The following is a 19,858-nucleotide window of genomic DNA, read 5'->3' on the forward strand; positions in this document are numbered from 1 at the left end:
ACACTTATTGCATGGAATAACACCAGTAAAGTATTCTTAAAATTGTAATTAGCAGTAAAGCTTAGCATTTATTTTATGACTATTATTCTTCAGTCTGAAAATAACAAAAAAAAAAGAAAGAATATTCATTGCTATTTCCAATTTTCAAAGAAATATCCTGCTCAGGGTCATTCTGCAAACCAGTAACATGACTGGGCAGAATACTTAGGTTTTCTAACTCCATTCCTCAGCCTGCTGATTTTAGCTTTTATATAAAAATCTTTCCTTAATTTGCCTAATCCTTGTTAATGTCTCTCATTAGTTGATTTAGTTTTAATCAGCCTGCAGTTAAGTGCTTGGCACATAGTATTTGGCACATAAAGTATCAGAATTGGGCTCTGGACAGCTCAAGGTATTGATAACACATGATATACTTCCAATTCAAATATAGCCCATGGTAAAACTAACTGAAAGTCATTATTGTATCATATCTGTTTGGTGAGCAGTATGTGAAGTGAGCTGAAGTTCTCCATCCAGTGCCAACTGCCCCTCAGGGCTCTACTTTATTTCCACTTCTTTTGGCACCAAGGCATCTCTGCAGTCTCTCGCTACTGCTTCCCTGCTTAGCGCTGTGTGAGGCATTGGCAACACATAGGGGTTGCACGTGGGTGCACGTGTGCCCCCTGAGATTGGCCGTGCACCACCTGGAAGCACCAGCCATGAAACTGGAAGTGCACTTCCATTTTTGCTGCTGGCTTGGCGATTGGCCACCACTGGGGGACCCCCCACAGTTGGCAATCTAGTACCCCCCCCCCCGCAAACTCGTTGGCAGTCTAGTACACCTTCTTCCCCCCCCCTCACCCCCCCCCCCCCCGCAAACTTGTGAGGCACCAGTTGCCCATGATGTGAGGTGTGGGCTGATGCTGTTTTCTGTGTTTCTTTTCAGCTTCCCTCTTCAGGCTGCAGGGAACAGCAAAGTACAGGGAAATGATGTAACTTCCCAAGTCATATTTTTCAGTCTTTAATGCATAGATATACGCCTCTAAAATCCACATATGAACAAGTATGTCTGGTTAAGGGTCGGCTCAATTCACAATTTCACAGAAACTGTGAAATCCAGGATTGTCTGTCAAATCAGTTTAAAAAAAAAGTTAATGAAAATAATTCTGGCTCCCCAGTGACAGCCAGCAGTCCTTGCTGCCACGCCCCGACCTTACAGCCCGCAGTGCAGGGGTGACACATAGAGGGTGCACGCAGGTGCATGTGCACCCCGTGAGCGTGTCAGTGCACCCCCTACAAAAAGGCGCTGATGACACTGCATCCGGCTGGGAAGTCTGTGGGGAGGAAGGGGTATGGGAGCGCAGATTGAGGTCCCCACAGTAAGGGAGGGAGTGGGGCAGGGGCAGGCACTGCCCAGCTGGGGCGGGCCAGGGTGGGGCATGGAACAGAGCTGTGGGTGGCTCATCTGGGGGTTGGGGGGAGCACTCCTAGTGCTGTATGCATCCCCGGGGGATGCATGGGGGGGGCATGTGCCCCCAGGATTTGTGTGGGGGGCAAAGGTGGGCTTCCCACTTCAGGACCGGGGTCTGCACTGGCCTCTTCTTGGCAGGGGCGGGTGGTGGTGCTGGGTGGGGGCAATACTGTGAATTTTGGGATTGCTGTAGCCCACCCCTCTCCTAGCACCACTGCTGCCCACCTGGCCCCCACCTGCCCCAAGCCCAGCTCTGGCCCAGGCCCCCTGTTGGGAACAGCCTAATGCAGCCCCTGGCCCTGAAGTAGGCAGCCTGTCCTTGCCCTGTGCACAAATCCAGGGGCCCCATACCCTCCTTTCATCCCCCAGGGGTGTGTGCAGTGATGGGAGCCACCTCCCCCCAGGTGAGCCACCCGTGGCTCCATCCCATGCCCTGCCCCGCCCCGCCCCGCCCCTTGCATCTGGCCCATAGAGCTCCCCCTGGGTACCCAGCCCCAGCTGGGTAGTGCCTGCCCCTGTCCCAGCCCCACTCCCTCTCTCACTGTGGGGGCCTCGATCTGCACCCCCATGCCCCTTCTCTCCGCCACACCTCTTTCAACCCCCTGCCAGATTTACTGGATGGTCGCTGGTCTCCAAGCTGATGGGCTGCATTCCTGGTCATGCACATTCAGTAACTGTGCATGCATGTGGCATTTATTGGTGACATTATCGACCACATTGGCCAAAAATAGCCGATTGCCAATAATGTCAATTTTCCTTTTATCGGTGGCAATATGATATGGACCAATATATCGATGCACCTCTATAATACATTCTAAGGTTTTTCAAAACTTAGATTCCAGGTATTGGTGAAACAGTCCTAGCACCATTGCTTAATTAGTCATATCAACAAACTCACCTTGGGTATATAGACAGATGTTCTTTTTAGCTGCTTTAAAAATGGAGGGGGAGTTGCTGCTCTAGCGCTCTCATCAACTGTTACAATGTGACTGTTACCTCTGCTTGAGCCTGTAGTGGTACAAATTAGCCAGTTTACCTTAACTTTGATTTAATGAAGCTGGCTCAAAGTCAGTAAAGCAGTTTTTCTACCCTTGTATTGCTATAGGATCTTGAAAATCTTACCATTGCATCATAACAGCTTATATCAGTGTCCTTTGATATCGACACATTTGTTCGGTCTGTCTATACCCTTTTTAATGGGTTTTTTCTGCTTATCACGTCTCCCAGTGATGGGAATCTCTTATGTCAATATTCAGAGGGAAGAGGAGGCTTACCTGTAACTGTGCCTCTAAAAATAGAAAGCTACCTATTCTCTCAGTTTAACAAATACTAGGCTAGCATATCCTTAGCCAGTGTAAATTGTCATAGCTCAGTTGAAATCAATGTTCTTTTATACCTATTAGCTAACTGAAAATGAATCAGATGGAAGTGTTATTTCCTCATCAATACAGTTTTGCAGTCCTGTGATTTAAAGAAGCCAATTTAACTTTTTCCCATGATTTTTTTTTTAATTAGGGAAAAACTAACCATGTAAAAAGACATTTCCAAAATGTTGTTGAAAAAGTGTTGAAAATTACATCAATGTTCCATATTTTTAAGAGTGACTGTTGAGGCTTAGTCATCCAGGCTCTATTTAATGGCTCTGGGGAGAATAGAAAGGGCATCTGTTTAATTCCTTTCAGTATTTGCAATGAGTCATTTTTTTTCTTCTTTGGTAATTACAAGTTGATTTAAGATATATATTTTTTTTAATATTCCAAACACTAATCCAGCATATTTCTATCCCAAAGAATTCTAAGAAAGTGAGAAACACTGTTGTAGAATTTCAGTGGAAAGGCCAATAGAGGGGAAATGACTCATTTTAACTTTTATGTACTAATGATGTGCTGAATGAAAAGTGTGAAATGGACTGGGAAGGACCAAATGCTCCATTACAACTGGCTTCTTTGGTAGGAAAGTGACAATGGCAATGACTTTTCTACTGCACTGAAGAAAAAGAACAGCTATTCTTGCATTTCTTTTTGTGCAAGTTATTTTTCTTAGGATGAAATTCACTGCAGTGTAGATGATCCAGATAGGGCTCTTGTGCATCACTGTAACCTCATTTAGTTATTAGCATTATTTTGAAAACAATGAATAATAGAGATTTACTGTGATGGACCTTGTTATTGATATTAGTTATTGTTTGTATTCTGATGAGGGTTTATAAGTACCAATAGAATGAGGAATTACAGTATGTAGACAGATAAAAAATGACCATCTCTAAGAAAGTGATGAAGGATATAGATGAATGGGGGAATAGCAGGTAAAAAGTGTGGCAGGCTGAGATAACAGTGAAACATACGAAATAATTCAGTGATAAGCAGATATTTTGTATGGACCTTTTTTGCTGGTGTGTGTTTCATATGTAGAGAAAACATTGGAAATTTGAAATCTGGGTGTAGATGGGAGAATAACAATTAAACTCTAACAAGTGCTAGAAATAAGCTGTACTTTAACCCATTCAATATTGTACTTAGCCTATCCACATGGATACATAGTACGTATAAAATTACTTGAAGGTCTGAAGCAAATTTTGTCCTTTGTTATCAAGTATGCACATCCCTTAAAGTCTCTCAGGTTGCATAAATGAAATTGAATGGTATATTTAGGTTCATTGTGCATTAGAGCTTTAAATAATTTCCTGAAAAATATTATTTTGCAAAATTCTAAAATATAGTGTAAAGTAAATGCCATTGCTCGGGTTGAGACAGAATTTTGATTTGCAGTAGACTGTATAAAAAGGCTCGATAATCATATAGGTTAGCTATTCATATTTTTCTTTAAGAAAGTAAATATAAAAGCAGGAAGTGGAAAAACAGCAAAAAGACATTTTTTAAATTCAAATGCACATACTCTAATGGATGCTTCTATTTGCATTCACATTGGGCCTAAAATTGTGGAATTTTTACATCTCCTAGTATTTTTTTTCATTTATGGTATCAACATTTTCACTTTCCCTCACTATTTACATAATTCAACTTGGAGACCAGTTTAATATGTGTTCTACTGCAGAGAATAAATATGGGCAGAGAGAGAAACACCTTTCCCCCCTTTCACAAGGAAAGTGCTTTAGTTGGTTGATCTCTGACATGTCTGACAGGTGCTGTAGCAAGTGGCATTGCTGATTCCTCAAGTAGCAGGCTTCCCTGTGAGCCAGTGTTGGCGTAATGCTCCAACATGGGGCCAGGGCAGTCTGATATTGGAAATTCTGTCTTTCACCTAAGATCAGTCCAGGTCCTGCACAGTCACCAAAAACTTTTCTAAAAAGGTCTATGCCAAATAATAGTTCTTAATCCCAGTGTCTCAGCCAAACATTAGTTTAGGTAATTTCAATTTATTTAGTTGTGGTTTCATGTCTCTCTCCTATTTTTCACTTTCACAACTGTTGTGTAGGGATATTGTGCACTCTTCAGCAGATGCTGTATTTTCCATTAGACATGGCTATATTTTCATGGCAAAGTATGGTCTCTATTTCAATTTGCATTGTAAAGCAACAAAGACTTTTTAGAGGTGATAGGTGCTATCTAAACTAAAGAAAATATGTTTATTTTCTTAAGTCAAGTGATAAGATACAGTGACACTCAGATTTTTTTTAGGTATGGTATGAACAAACTGGGACTCTTAACTGTTTTTGAAACTGTTAAATATAGCTTAAATGCATGATGAGAACAAGAATGGTATTTTCCTTGCTTTTAAATGGATTACAGTTTCCTAGTATTGTTAAATCCACTGTTAAATAGTTAACATATGACTTGGAAGTCCCCCCTCCAGTTTGGTGTAGTAGGCTTTTTATTTTTGTAATTATGCAACTATCAGGCCATGTATGTTTATACTGCAGTTGCAAAACAGATGTCCAATTAGAAAAATGGAGCTTTGAAAAGAACCTGTTGGAAAATATTTTCAAGTATTGTGATTTTACCATATCAGTTTATGTCTTAGTAATATGTGATTTAAAAGCAAGGCTGTTTTATGAATAGATAGCCCATGTAGATGATGGGGTGTTTTGAACCTAAGGTTTATCATCATGCTTCCAGTTTCCATTAAAAAGCAAACCCACACAGCTATTCTGCTCTTTTCCCATGAACCCTCATATAGTGCAGATATGGTTAATACAGGAGTTCTCAACCTTTTTTGACTTGAGGCACCCCTCCCTAACTTTTGTAAAATGTTAGGGAGGAGGGGTGCCTCAAGTTTCAAAAACAAATTAAAAGCAGTTCCAAAAACTATTTGGCACCCAGTTTCAAAAACTAATTGATATAGAGCATATCTATTTACACCTATTAACCTCAACTCACTTGGCCATGTTGGGTTGCAGTGCCCTGCCCCCTGGGAGGGAAGGGGAGCCCAGAGACTCTGGCTGTTGTTGCAACTGGAGCAGTGACAAGAGTGGCAGTCAGGCAGGAGCCTGGGAGCCATGAATTAATCCCTGGTGGGTCACCAACCCCTGGCTAACTAAATCAGAGATCCATAAGCTTTCATAAACAGCAGCTTGCTCCATCAGATGCTAAACTTCTGATAAAGCAAGAGGCTGCTTATGAAAGCTTATGGATCTTTGATTTAGTTAGTCTGTAAGGTGCAAATCTACCCTACCTTCTGCCTAACAGTTCAGTGATAACATACTTGCACTAGGAGGAAGCACTGCACTGAGTCCAGCTGCTTTGCTTTCCCATTCCCTATAGGTGGTGCTGTTTGCAAGGGAGCCACATGAGGGCATATAAGAGAGAAAGGAAAATAAAAGGGACCAGGGGAAGGGGGACGAAAGATGAATGCTAAGGATGATAAAGGTGGGAAGAGAGAGAGTACAGGATATCTATGGAAGCATTAGGCAGGACAGAAAGAAAGAAAGAATGGGAAGAGGCCAAGCAGTTATTAAAAGAGAAACAAATAAGATAAAATGGGAAAGGAGAGTGAAGGAGAGACCAAAAGAATTAAAAATGCACAGTATGTTAACGGAAACAGCACCTCATGTTGCTCACTGGTAGTAATCATGCCTTGCAGAAAGGCCAGGTCAGTAATACGAAATGCCACCTATCCTGGAGTAACTTCATCCCTTTCATCATGTGCTTAGAGACTTTCTGTTAATTGTTCAAGTTGATACATTCTGGGCTATAAAAATGGCAGACACATATGTGCAGTAGTGAACTAGGGCCAACAGGGCTTATAAACACAGTAGGAGCCTCAGGATTTGGTGATGGGAGAGTTGGTTTTATAAATCCTAATATATAGGACTTTGAAAGAATATGTGAAGAGGAAAACAAGTTTCTTCCTGCCCTTGAGTCCCACTTTGGTGCTTTGTTTTTCAGGATTCTTTCTTTCATCAGTAATTGCTGCTGCTCTTCTAGCTTTGAGTAGTATGTAGTGGTGCTCAGCCTGGGTAATGTGCTCAGGGTGGTGAGCTCTGTTCTTCACTGGTTTTGGAGGTAGTCAAAAAAAAGCAAAGCTCTTTAAACCCTGCTATGTGCAGAATGCTGCTGCCCACCTTCCTTTACTTGGTGCATAAACACATCACATCATTAGACTGCTAAACTGGCTCCCCATTCATTTCAGCATCCTGTTCCAATTGCCCTTGTTTTTAAAACACTCCATAGTTTTCTTTGCTCCAGCCTGCCTCACTGAACTTGTTTCTCACTCTAACCTTCTCTGCTCCCTCTGTTTGTCTAGCACTGGCCTCCTCTCTTTCCCACTAGACAGTTTCCTCACTGTTGTTGTGAGAGTGTTCTCCTTTACACCTCCTGCCGTCTGGAACAGTTTTCTGTCTCTGCGCCTCATTGACTTTCAATCTTGTTTCAAAACTCAGCTGAAAACACACTACTTTTTTTCATGATGATCCTTGAAAATTTCTCTTTTCCTTTGCTGCCATTAAACTCTGAAGTTGCTCTATTAGCATAACTTGATGGAGCATTTTGTAACACTGCATGTATGACAGATGCTACACACAATGAAGTATTGTTTTAAACTGCCTCCAAGCCTGCTCTCGCTCCCACTGAAGGCAATGGCAAAACTCCCACTGACTTCAGTGGGAGGCAGCTTGGACCCTTGGTGTGGTTTATGTCAACATCAAGAACTTGTGATTTCATAGTACTAATGAATTGTCTTGTCCTATAAGACCGCTTTCCCTGGTGCCCACATTGCTGGTTTTCAGCCTCCTCAGATGTCCAAAGATTTTCATTTGACTAAAATATTTTATTTCCTTACTGTTTCTAATGAAATTGTAAGCGACCATGGTTTTTTCTGTTCACCTTCTCTGTGCAGCCTTTAAAACTCTGGAAATAAGTTATATGGTGATGCAGAGCCAACAACAACTATTCATATCTTATTACCTGTATGGCAGTTCATAAGCGCACTCATTGGGGAATAATGCTTATCCCTTTTTCTAGGCAGAAGATCCTGTTTGACTCCACACCTGCTTGTATGGTGCAAGGGCTTGGACTATTAATACAAAATGTAGAACGACTTTAGAATTAGGAAGAACTTTCTAATGATGAGGGTGGTCAAGTACCAGAACAGGCTACTGGAGAAGTTGTGGAATTTCCATTCCTGGAAATTTTGAAAAGCAGGTTACACAGACACTTGGCTGGGATGGTTTAGTCAAGAATGATCCTTCCATGAGCATGGGGCTGGACTAGATGACTTCATGAGGTCCCTTCCATCCCTACTTTCCTATAATCCTAATGTTTCACTAAGGCTTACATTTATAACATCACAAAGCTAGGTTTAATTTTTGGCAGATTATTCAGAATCTTCAGATATAAATATTAGTATAAGCTCCATTTTAGATTTAAACTCTTTCCTAATGTGTCTTTCACCCTCCAGCAGAAGTAACGTGTAACTATCAATGTATTAAGTAATGTGGTTGAAAGACAATCTGGTTATCTGTTTCCTTCTTGAAGAAAAAATGTTGAGAGATGGGGGAAGAGGTTTTCCAAATATTTGTGCATTACAATTCAGAGTCCTGATACTAGAAATGTGTGTTGTAACCTAGTAAGTAATTGCTGTTCCCTTTTGCTCATAGGTATCTTCAGTTGGAACTATTATGTGACCATGCCAATGCCAGCATCCACCTTCACTATCGCTGTTGGGTACTGGATAGAAGTTAAATGGGAATCTCTTGCAACTGAGGTCATGACAAATGATGTGATCTCTTTGCCATTTTCAAAGGCTGATTTCAGGTTGGTGTTTGGGATATTTTTGAAAAATAAACACTTGAGGGAGTATTCCATTTCGTCTGTGAAATGTGTGTGATTCATGTGAGCAGAGGGATCACAGATGAACATGTTTAATCAAGACAGAAAGAAGTTTTATTGGACAAGTAAGTCCAGAGGCGAAGGATGGGCAATTGTGTATAGTTTCTGTAGAAAAAAATAGGTTCACAGATCAAGACAATTAGTTTCTACATGTGTTTAATTTGGCTAACTGAATTCTTAGATGCTGCAATTTATTTCCAGTTTCACAAGGTCCTTACATCCTTTTAGCTTTTAATCAGTTAAACATCTGATGTACGGATTTTTTTTATTTTTTTTTATTTTATTTTTTGCCAATTAAATTGGTTTGTAAATCACTCAAGCTGTTTTGGTTCCATTTATTGCTGCTAAGAATATGGATTGTAAAGACCTCAGTGCTTCAGTATTGTTAGTCAGATTCTGTATATGGAGGACAAAATAGTCATCTCTTAATGGGCTCTCAGGTTTAACTTTCCTGCTGAGCTGATGCTGTGTTAATTTTAATAACAATCTCAGTGAACTTTAGAAAAAGAGCCTTTCATTTATTTTAAAATAATGAGATGAAAAATATGGTTTGAAACTTTCATTTTTTTATACCATTAAATGTACCTTAAAAATCATTCCATACTTATGCCGCCACTGTGGACGTGTCTGTATCTGACAAAACACAACATGTAATACTGTAGATACATCCCCACTGTGAATATATTTGTTGTATCTACAGAATTTCACATGCTGCAGTTACGTTATGTTGTACATTCCTCTCTAATGTGCCATGCTTTTAATATCTGTACTTTTTGCTGATCTTACTGTAATTAATTATGTTATGTGTTTATGAAAAAAGAGAGACATTTAGTTATTCAGATACGTTACATTAAAAATGTTGCAAGTGTTTAGTTATGTTGTTTTCTAACTTTTTCAGACAGTGCTTTCATAACATTTGGTATGTAAATACGGGCAATGACCATATGGTAAACTTACTGTCTCCATGAGCAGTACCCTTAAGTGTTCCACCCTACCTGGCATTGCTGAAGGATAGGGCCGAGGATAGCTTGCCTGTGGAGCCTGGATGGAGCAGTGTAGTGTGATTGAGGATCTTATTGGTAGAATTGTTCTTATGCCCATTTTATAGATGGGAAAATAAAAGCACAGAGAGAATGAGCGATGTGCCCAAGATCATATTAGAGGTAGAAACAGAGCAGAGGGCTGTATATGTTTTAACCACTGCATGAAAGTCTTCCTTTTCAGATAAAAAAAAAACCCCCAAACCCTAATATCCGCAGCATCAAGTATTTTCCATTTGTGGTTTTATTTTATTTTGTTTTACGCATTCTCTTCCATGGGAGTTTGTTTTTGTTGTATGTCTGTTGGATGCTGAATCATAACTTCTTAGAATAAGCAAACTGTACCAGGAACAGAGAAGTTTTTTCAGTAATGAAAAATCCTCTGGACTAGACTTTTGCTGCCTTTACAATAGGATCTTTCCTGGTATACATTTAATGTAAATCCCACAAATACTGTCTGTTTCTCCAGTTAGTACTTTCCCTATTATTGAGCTCTGTAGTTGCTTTTGTCTCATGTCTTCACTGCTCCACCAACGAGACTTCTCTTACCACTGTCTTCCTGCCTTCCTGTCCTCCTTGAACCAACTGTTGTAACTCTCTTGTCATTTAAAATCTCTCCTCAAGTTCCTTTTTGACTGTGAGGGCAGACTGTGACTGGTTAATTATGGTCACTAGTAGATATGCCTTTTTTTTTTCTTTTTAAAAGAAGTCACCTTATTAAAACATCTATCATCTGATGATACAGCCAGCCTCTTCTGAAACTGCATGTCATATGCCATTCCCTTACTGTCTGTCTTGTCTCTGTGTTATATGGCACCTAGCATGTGGTGGGAGTTACCAGACATAAATAGTGATAAGGCCTGTGCCTGTACATATGGAACATCAGTGTGTGACTTAACTGCAGCGATTCTCACTAAAGTGCACAAAATGCAAATCTGGCTTCTGTCATTTACAAAAAACTTCATAATTCATATCTTTCTTATTCAAAGGTTGAATTCTTTAGTCCTTCCCCTCAGGATTTAATTTGCTGCTGCTTATTGAGAAATATAAAACTGGTTATAATTTTTTATTCTACTTACTGCTATATCATTTTGAAAAACTTTTAATACTATTTTTATAGAAAATAAAATCACTTTATTTTAACATCTTTTGATCAGGTGAAGCAAGAAGGGACTATCCTGTACATAATGAGAGATAGGTATAAGTTCTAATTTAGATGGCTTTACGTGAAAATTGTGTTGTAGGTAAAATGAATGCAGGATGTCCAGGTAGCAAAGGCAAATGTATGTGAGCGGGGGTGTTTTGCAAAAGAAAAAGTCATCAGATATTTGTCTGAGAGATTTTTGAGTCTAAGTTTTAGATGCTGTTAACCCTTATTTCTCTACATAATATTTACTATTGAGTTCTTACCCACTGTAGTCAACAAGACTGAAATCAGTGTAGTCAGCACTTGGCATGGTCATGAAAGTATGAAGAGTGGGCCCAAAGGTAGATAAAACAGGGGAAGCATAGGGCAGTTAGTCAAATGAGAAGACCAGAAGTTCTTGAGAAATAAGGAAATGAGGATGGACTACTGAAAGAAAGCTATTTTAAGGTGGGATGTATTTATTTTGATTTTGATGCCTGGACATACTTCTAGCTCTAGGCATATTACAGGCATTGAAAATGTACAAACTCATCTGAAATATAAATTTCATCTGATAAATCTTAAAGGCAGATTTCTCAAAAAAGGAAAACATTCTCAACAAAAAGTTTGGGTCTCCACTGTTGGTTTGAAGGAAGAGAGAGGAGCTAGAAGAGGGAGGCTTTTCTGACAGTTAGAGCAGCATCATAGAAGGCATAAAACTGAGCCAGAGACATCAAGCTAGATTCCTGTCTATTAATCTGTGAAAAATCCTGGGCAATTATTCAAAGGATTCAGGGTGCCTACTTTCATGCCCTTGTCAGATTTCAAGCCTGGTAATTACATTTTGACTGATATAAATTTTTTAAAAAGTCACTCAGCCACCACCCTTTGAAAAATATTATGTAAATTCACTTATAATGTTAAATAAGTGTGGCATTTTTTCACTAGAGATCGTTGTGTTTCAGTGCTGGGTGAGGTTTCTTTGTGTAGATCTGTGAAAATTGTTTAGGGTTCGTTTCAGATAAAGAGGCATTGCATAAATGTTGGGTGGTGTTTATTGCATAGTTTTTTAACATAGATAGTTACATGCCAGCATTTCAGCAAATGCAGTGGGTGCTAATATTTACCATAGTAATAATAAGCACTACACCTACTAGAAAGTATTTGAAAAATCTGTCCCGTAAGTAGAAACCAAACCAAACCACCCAACCAACCAAAAACACAATCCACCAAAGAGAAACTGTGTTGTAGAGGTGAGAAGCTAGCAGGTGAAAATCTATGAAGCAGATTTTTCTTTGAGCTGAATTCATTTAGACAAATACCTACTTTTAAAAGCATTAGGAAGTGTAGGTTTTTTTCCAACTCCACCTTTGATAGAAACCATTTCATAGAAGATACGCAGTTCACATTTGGTTCTGAAGTGGTTCTTTTTCAGATGTTATCAGTGATAAGACTGAAATTATGTCCACTGCTGTTTTATTAGTAGGAACAGCTGTTAATAATTTTTTTTTCCAGAAGCATTTTTAATTTACAAAATTGAACTTTTATTTTATTGAAGCCATATTTCTGTTTTTATTTCAGGAAAAACGAATCCAGACTTTGTTCCTTGGTTAAATATTGAAGTGTTTCAAAACATTCATCTTAGAAATTCTGTATCATTCTTTTAGTTTCAGTTACTTTGATTCTTCTTGTTCACTTACTTTTCCATATTTTCTTATTGTAAAATATGCACACAGACACAAATGTATGCAGTTATGGCTTGTACAGTAGTTGCATTTGAACCCATGTTTTTTTAATGCCTTTTTGCTGTAAAACAAGGTGTTACTACTTTCACTTGTTGTAGATTGGAGTAGCCAAATCAATTCCACCCAAGTTTATTAATTTTGCTGCACAATTTTTCACTGCTGTACTGAGAACACAAATGAATCAGCATTCTGTGCAAGTCCATCTATAGTTTTGTGTCCTTGGTGTCTGCAGAAGATCCTAACTTCCAGTATTCACATCTAGCTGTGCCTATTTCTAATATCAAATTAAACCACTGCACTTCTTATTGTTCATAGGTTGGTCGAAGGGGGCTGTGGTCATTTGGAATACCCCTGCCGGTTCCAAAATCCTGGTGCCACATCTCAACCAGTCATTCCTCATCGAGTCTTTGCTCCATGGTGCCTGAAGGACCTCTGTGCAGAGATACTGCTTGAGCTGATTCCTCAATGCTTGTCAGCTGCTCATGCTACACTGGGTACTCATCCCTTTTCCAGGCTTGATGTGTTGATAGTCCCTTCCAACTTTTCCAGTCTGGGAATGGCCAGGTACAGAAAGAAGCCTCTCTAATGTACTTTTATTTTTAAGTTTATAACTCTTTTGCTTTTGCTGCATCCCAGTTTTTCTTAACTAGTCAGACTGATTGTTTAAAGGCCACATCTGCATTTGGTATCTGTGTTGTTCCTCAGATGGTATGGAGAAAGTAAGCAACTTGAGTTATGACTCTGAGCCAGCTGCTCTATTTCTACATACTAAAAGGAGTTTTCAGGAGTAATCAGCCAGTACTGCTTTGAAAACTGAAATCTTCTTGCATTCTCTGTTGGCTCTTAGACCAAATGATAGCAAGCCTTTATTTGTTCCTACTTCACAGGTGGGGTTAGTGTAAACAGAAACAGCTAGACTTCTTTTATCCAATAGCTAGCAATCTCAGCTTCATATCAGTACTAGCTTGCTGCACTATTTTAATTGGACTGATTTTTGGAACTATAATTTTGCTTCATGTTGTTACGGTTTATTTGCATCCTTTATGTTATGATCTTCAGCTTTATTAGGGTGTGGGTAAGGGAAATATATAAGCTCATTAAACATGTGGCTCTGAGTTTTCCCCATTAACCAAATTAAAGTTCTTTCCTCTTTTCTTTTCATTTCCATACTTTGATGCTTTTGTGGTGTTTTCTTGTAGTAGCTTTTCCCCCTTTAATTCCCAGCAAAACATGAGCATACAAAAATCTGCTAAACTTGGGGTTTATTCATAAGCCTTTTGTGATTTATCTAACTGAAACAATTATTTGTAAGACTAAGAAACCTTTGAACACAGATCACTCCAAGCTTTTAGAGAGTCCTTGGATATTACAAAATGGAATAATTTTATTATTTCTGTAATAAAATTTTAAATCATGCAACTGTATTAGAATTTTTTTTGGAATATTAAGACGGGGAAATGTACCAACTGAAATGCCATTGTTGCTTTTTTGGTTTCTAAAGACTATTTATATCAGTCTAGAGGCAATTTTTGCAAACAGCAGAAGATTAAAATGGTATTTTTGTTTGCATAATGCCCACAGTTAAGTAGATGCTGTTAGTTGTACAGAAAGACAAGAGGGTAGTGGTTTCAGAGTAGTGGGTATTTCCAGATTGCTACATTGCTCCAGTGCTTTCCTAACAACTAGTAGGATTGCTTTCAGCCATCTGTGTCTTAGAACAGCAATATGAGGCAGCTCTAGATTCCAGATAGGCCAACCAGTAATTGTTGATCCAGAGTGCTCACCCCATATAGATTTCTAATATGTAAATTTCATGTGGGAAAATTAATCCAATCATAAATCTTAAGTGTTTATTGTGTATTTGCCACATGAATGTCTCATTCATGTACATTTCTACTTATAATTTACACTGATATGCACTGACATGCAGTGCTGAATTATGCAACATTTAATGATGTTTCACCTCATCATGGAAAAAACCAGGAGATTTGGCCAACATGTCCTGTCATATAGTTTGTGGTATATGGTGTTGCAGTATTTTTTTTCTTTTTTTTTTAAATATATAAAACAATAGAAAGTGAAGGTAAGGAATTCAGTGATGGTTATTTTTGGTTTGTGAAATGAGCTTTATCTCTGTGTTGGGATCATTTCTGATATTTACTTTGAGAGTCCTCTTGCATTCTACTGCCTGTTGTAGCATGCCTGCAAGAAATAATTCTCAAGAGCTTTTCGACAGCATTGTATGCTTAACTAAGATTTAGGACTGATGTCATAACTCATACTACTTAGACCTGAGGAGGAGATGTGTGCATCACATAAAGGGAAGGTGGGAAGGGAGGGAGAGGGCAGCCCAAACAGAAAGAACACAATAGATGAAAGCCTTTGGATGGTCTTACAGGGCTGAGAATATTATTCGGGAGGCCGTTAGAGCTTCCATGGGCATATGTCCTTCCCAGAGTTCTTAGGGACAAGACGGCCTTAGGCTATTCTGTTGCAAAACCATCTGTGGTCATTTGAGTCAAGTTTGTGTATTCAGAATATAGAAGTAATAGTACTTCCTTTGTGAATGAGATGAGAAAACCTATACTCATATTTCCTTATGCTTACTCTAACGGCTGTCAGCTCCAAGTGATCCGTATCCTTGGTATAAGTAAAAGATGAAAGGAAAAGCATGTGCATTTCCTGAAGCTTTTCATTCAACAGTTCATCAAGCCAAAGACATTCTTCTTCTTCTTCTTCTTCTTCTTCTTTTTTTAAAGAAATAAATAATTTTCAGTTATTTAAATGGTAGACTGTCTTTGGACCACAAAGGAAATTATAAAGTGCTCCATAAGAGCATGCTTGTTCTTGTCCTGTGTCCTTGTGCATACAGAAGCTTCTGTGCATAGCAAATGGCCCAAATGGTTAATTCCTGGCCATTGCAGTTATAATGACTTAAAACTCTGTTTTCAGAATAAACCCAGGCCCAGAACCGTATAAAAAGATTGCTGTTATCTTGGGTTAGCAAGGGTACTATACTATTTATTTTTTATCATCTAGTCTATCTGTAGCAGTACAAACATAACGCAGCATGCAAGCACAAAGGGGCTGTTGTTTTGAGAATTCTAATTGTACTCCTGTCTGCCAGGGAAGGAAGCAGTCATAAATTTTAGTCATTATCTCAACTATTAAGGCTTTACAGCATTTCACATTTTTCTTTGTCTGTTCCTCATTAGCCTAAAGTTACTGTGGTTTTATACCCCAAAGTACTTTCATTTATTCAAGGAGGTGTTACCCCATGTTTCAGTGTTATGAAATGATGGTGATTCTTGAATAGAATCGTTTAATTAGGAACCTTAAGTTGTTGTCTCTTCCAGCAGCCAATGCTACAGATTAGCCGCATTTTCATTAAAGCTCCACAGATGCCTTATGGGGAAAATTCCATTCATTCTGCTTATGTTTTCTGTATATCTCTTCCCATAGTTTTTAATTTACTAAGGGCTTTTGTATAGAAACAGGATCTTGATTGTTTATAATAATCACAATCATCCCCTCCTGCTTCTTACTCCTCTTTTGAAGTCAGGAGATCTATTCTGTGCTTGCTATATTGTGTTTACACCAATTTTGATTCTAGTGAATTCAGTAGCATTTCTTTTGGTTTTATACTAGCATGAGAGAAGAATATAGCTGCAATTTCTTAGATAGTTACATTATTCACTACAGTAAAAACTGTGACAGATTTGAATCAGTTTCCAGTCACTTATACAGGCTTATGTGTAGTTTCTGTCCCTAGCTCAAGAAACAGATTAATTTTTGGTTTCCCCAAGAAAGTCTGTTACATACAGAGACCCGTAGTCCTTCTTTGCACCCGCTGACCTATCTGTCATCAAGATCAAGTCCATGATTTTCTGTCACTCTCTGCTTACATTGAAATAATCTTTTCTGCATATGTGCTACTAGGGCTGTGCAAAGCTTCGGTAGCCGATTCGATTTGGAGGAGATTCGGCCCAATTTGGCAGACCAATCTCCAAATCTGAATTGAAGTAGGAGACCTGTTAAAAGGTCCAAATCGGATTGGGAGCCTCCGAATTGATTCAGGGAGATTCAGAAGGCTTGCAGGAAACAGAAACTGAGAAGAGGGAGGGGGATGGGGTGATCTTCCATATATGGAAAAGACTGAGAGGGGAGAAAGACTGCTCTGATACTGACATCTGTAGCTGCCAGTGACTGCAATCTATTTCTCTGAGCTCCCTCCTGTTTTCACCTCACTCTGCCTTAACATGTACAAGTAATACGAGTTTTGCTTTCAACAGTTTGAGGGGCACTTTCACAGAAACCTCTGTACCTGTCTCCTTGAAACTTGTCAGGCTTCATGCCTTCAGAAGGGGTCACCATCTATGCTGTTTTCATCTGAATCTGTAAAAACCCCCCACAAAGTTATAGGCATTTTAGTGATTCCCCATTATAGTCTATGGCCAAATCTCGGAATCAGCGCCAAATCTCCAAATCCAAATTGACCGAATCAAATCAGGACAGCAATTCGAATCACCGAATCAAATCACTATCTCTCCGAATCAGCCGAATCCAAAGCAAATGCTTGCTGGTTCACACAGGCCTACCAACTATCCATGGATTTCTGCTATAAGCTCATTAGTTTCCATTTCTCTGTCCTCGGAGGTTCCAGTACCATCTTTCTACCTTTCTAACTTGCAGGTGCTAGTGTTTATCACTCAGAGGACTTTAAGCTTTACTTACGTTGAAATTGAAATGTACTTTCACAAATAATAGAACTTAAAATTCAGTTTGCAACATGGAGGCTTTAAATAATGATAGAGGCTATGTCCTTTGCTGTTTTATTGGTTTATTTTTAGATGTACTAGTTTTTGGATGAGCACCAGCAAAGGAGCAGTCTTTTAGCAAAGCTCTGTGTATCAGTAACCTAGCTAGGAACATGACATAAAACTCTGTGTTATCACATAGTAGAGCCAATAAACAGCTAGAACAAAAGGAACTCCTAAGCAGTTCAAATCCTGGCCAAGATTTTCAAATTAGGTGTCTAAAGTTAGGCTATTTGATCCTTATTTGGATTCCAAAATAAGTGATGTGACTTCAGATATGTTGAGCTCCCTTGACACCAGTAGGGGTTTGTTGGTGAGCCCTTTAAAGCTAGTGGCAGCTGTTTGGTCCTCAGTGACCACATCTACATGAGACACTTACTGTGTATTAGATGAATTGTACTGCACACTAGTGTGGCTGGCAGAAACTGTGTTAATGCTCTAATTCGCAGTAGACTTGGTCTAATGTGCATTAATGTCACTTAAAAACCATTCATCTGTGTTAATGAGCAGTAGTGCCGATTAGCACATTAAGTTTAGTATCTGTTATTATGGCACATAATGAAAGTGCAGATGTGCCCACTATGTGAAACTCAGGCCCACTCTTTAGCTGTCTACCTATGGTTTTAGCATGTTAAATTTAGCCTCCTGTATTAAAAAATCTTGGTCCCCATTTTTCTGTTTCCTTCAAATGGTCCTTGGTAATCATTTTAAGAGTAAAAAATACCTCTCTTTTGAAAAAGCAACACAAGTAATATTGCCATTTTCCAACTCATGTTACTCTTCTATTATGTGCAACCTTGCAAAATTATATTTGGCCAGTTTCCTGGGCTTTAATTTTTTGTGGAAAAGATTTGATGCCTTATCTTGTGACTAATTTGCAGAGCTGAATCAATTGAATAATATTTCTGGCATTTTTTTTTTTATGCATTAGCAGTCCTGCCTCTACTTCTTATATATAGGGACCTACTTAATTCACAGTTTTGTGGATTTCATGGAAACCACAAAATCTGGGAATGTCCACAAAATGTGCAAAATTAACAACAATAACAAAAAAAATTAAATAAAATGCTGGTGTCCCGTGGGAGCCAGTGGTTCTTACTGCCATGAGGGGAGGGCACCAGTTGGTGGGGTAGCATGAGGGGCTGCAGAGATGACGGCTGCCCCCTTGTAACTCTTCTCCCACCAGGGCCTCTCTGCTAATCAGCACCAAGGGGCCAGGCAGCACAAACAGCAGCCAGCAATCAAGGTGGCAGCTGCCCCCGTGTCCCTCTTCACCCCTGGGCCTCTCTACCAATCAGCATTGAGGAGCAGGGGGAAGGTCACTGTGAAATGCCTGCAACATTGGCTTGGCACACTGAGTGGGCTGCAAAAAAACGTTTGTCTTGCCACGATTTAGGTAGGTAGGTCCCTACTTATATATAGCTGATGGCATATCCAACAGTGCTAACAGTTCACTTCTCTTCTTTGCATCAACTTTTGTAAGGTCATTTATAGAGTTGTTATAATGTTACAAAGACCTGATCTTTTAAACTTTTTTCCTGCTTCTTTTCCTAGAATAGGAAATAAAGTTTTATTACTTGTTTTTCTAAAAGACATTGCAAATAGCTTGATGGTTAACTGGAATGATCCTACAAATAATTCTGCATCTGCCTAAATGAAGCCACTTATGTGTGTGAAATTAACTCAAAGAATCTACTCAAACAGAGTGAATTTCAGTGAATATGTAGTAGATGTTTATAGCGTTGGAGCCTGTATGGGTTTAGAGACATCAGGCAAGTGAAACTAATAAAACAAGTAGGTTTTTTTTTACAGACTGTTATAAAAATTGTTTTCCAAGTTTGCTCTCATCTACTGAAGGCAAAATCCTTAGCAATAACAGGAGGAAAGGCATCTTTGCTAAAGATTCAACATGCTGCTCTTCAATGTAGGGTTGAGAGCTCAAAATTCACACTTGGAGGAAAATCATTCTTGATGTTCTTAATAGTTCTAAGATAAAAAAGGAAGCAGAGGAAATTGTTTAATAATGTTTTCTGTTCTTTACATATCAATACAAATCATAAATAAATAATATTGATGAAATGAAATCAAGCACAAACCAAATGTTATATGTTGCAAATTACTTTTAATACTATATTTCTTTCTTTTGGATGTTTTTGATGGCTGAGTTCTGTTCAAGATGAAAAGCCTCTTTCTGTGACAGATTTTGTTTCATAAATCACACAGAAATTATTTCTAAAATTCTTATTTTCTTCTTGTAGTCGTTATGCTTGTGATCTATGAGTAGTGATGGCAAATTATAAATACCAAGATAGATTTGCTACATAGCGATTGAATATGCTCCCTCATTTGGGTAATAACTATTCTGATAGTTATTTTGAAGGTTTCTGTAAGCCC

At 38.9% G+C, this 19,858-nt stretch overlaps 1 protein-coding gene across 10 annotated transcripts in view; it reads left to right on the forward strand.

Moving 5' to 3' along the window:
• The window catches only part of AOPEP (aminopeptidase O (putative)), a 313,993-nt gene that overhangs the window by 55,071 nt on the left and 239,064 nt on the right, over positions 1-19,858 (forward strand). For all 10 annotated transcript variants that reach the window (XR_009460997.1, XM_019478015.2, XM_019478016.1 and 7 more), the window contains 2 exons: positions 8,505-8,661; positions 12,963-13,211. Coding sequence is in view for 9 of the 10 variants with exons in the window: in XM_019478015.2 (XP_019333560.1) it covers positions 8,505-8,661; positions 12,963-13,211 (406 nt within the window). In the remaining variant the exon portion in view is untranslated. The remainder of the gene's footprint in view (positions 1-8,504; positions 8,662-12,962; positions 13,212-19,858) is intronic.

This window comes from Alligator mississippiensis, chromosome 3 (genome assembly GCF_030867095.1).
Source record: "Alligator mississippiensis isolate rAllMis1 chromosome 3, rAllMis1, whole genome shotgun sequence".
Classification (NCBI taxonomy): domain Eukaryota; kingdom Metazoa; phylum Chordata; order Crocodylia; family Alligatoridae; genus Alligator; species Alligator mississippiensis.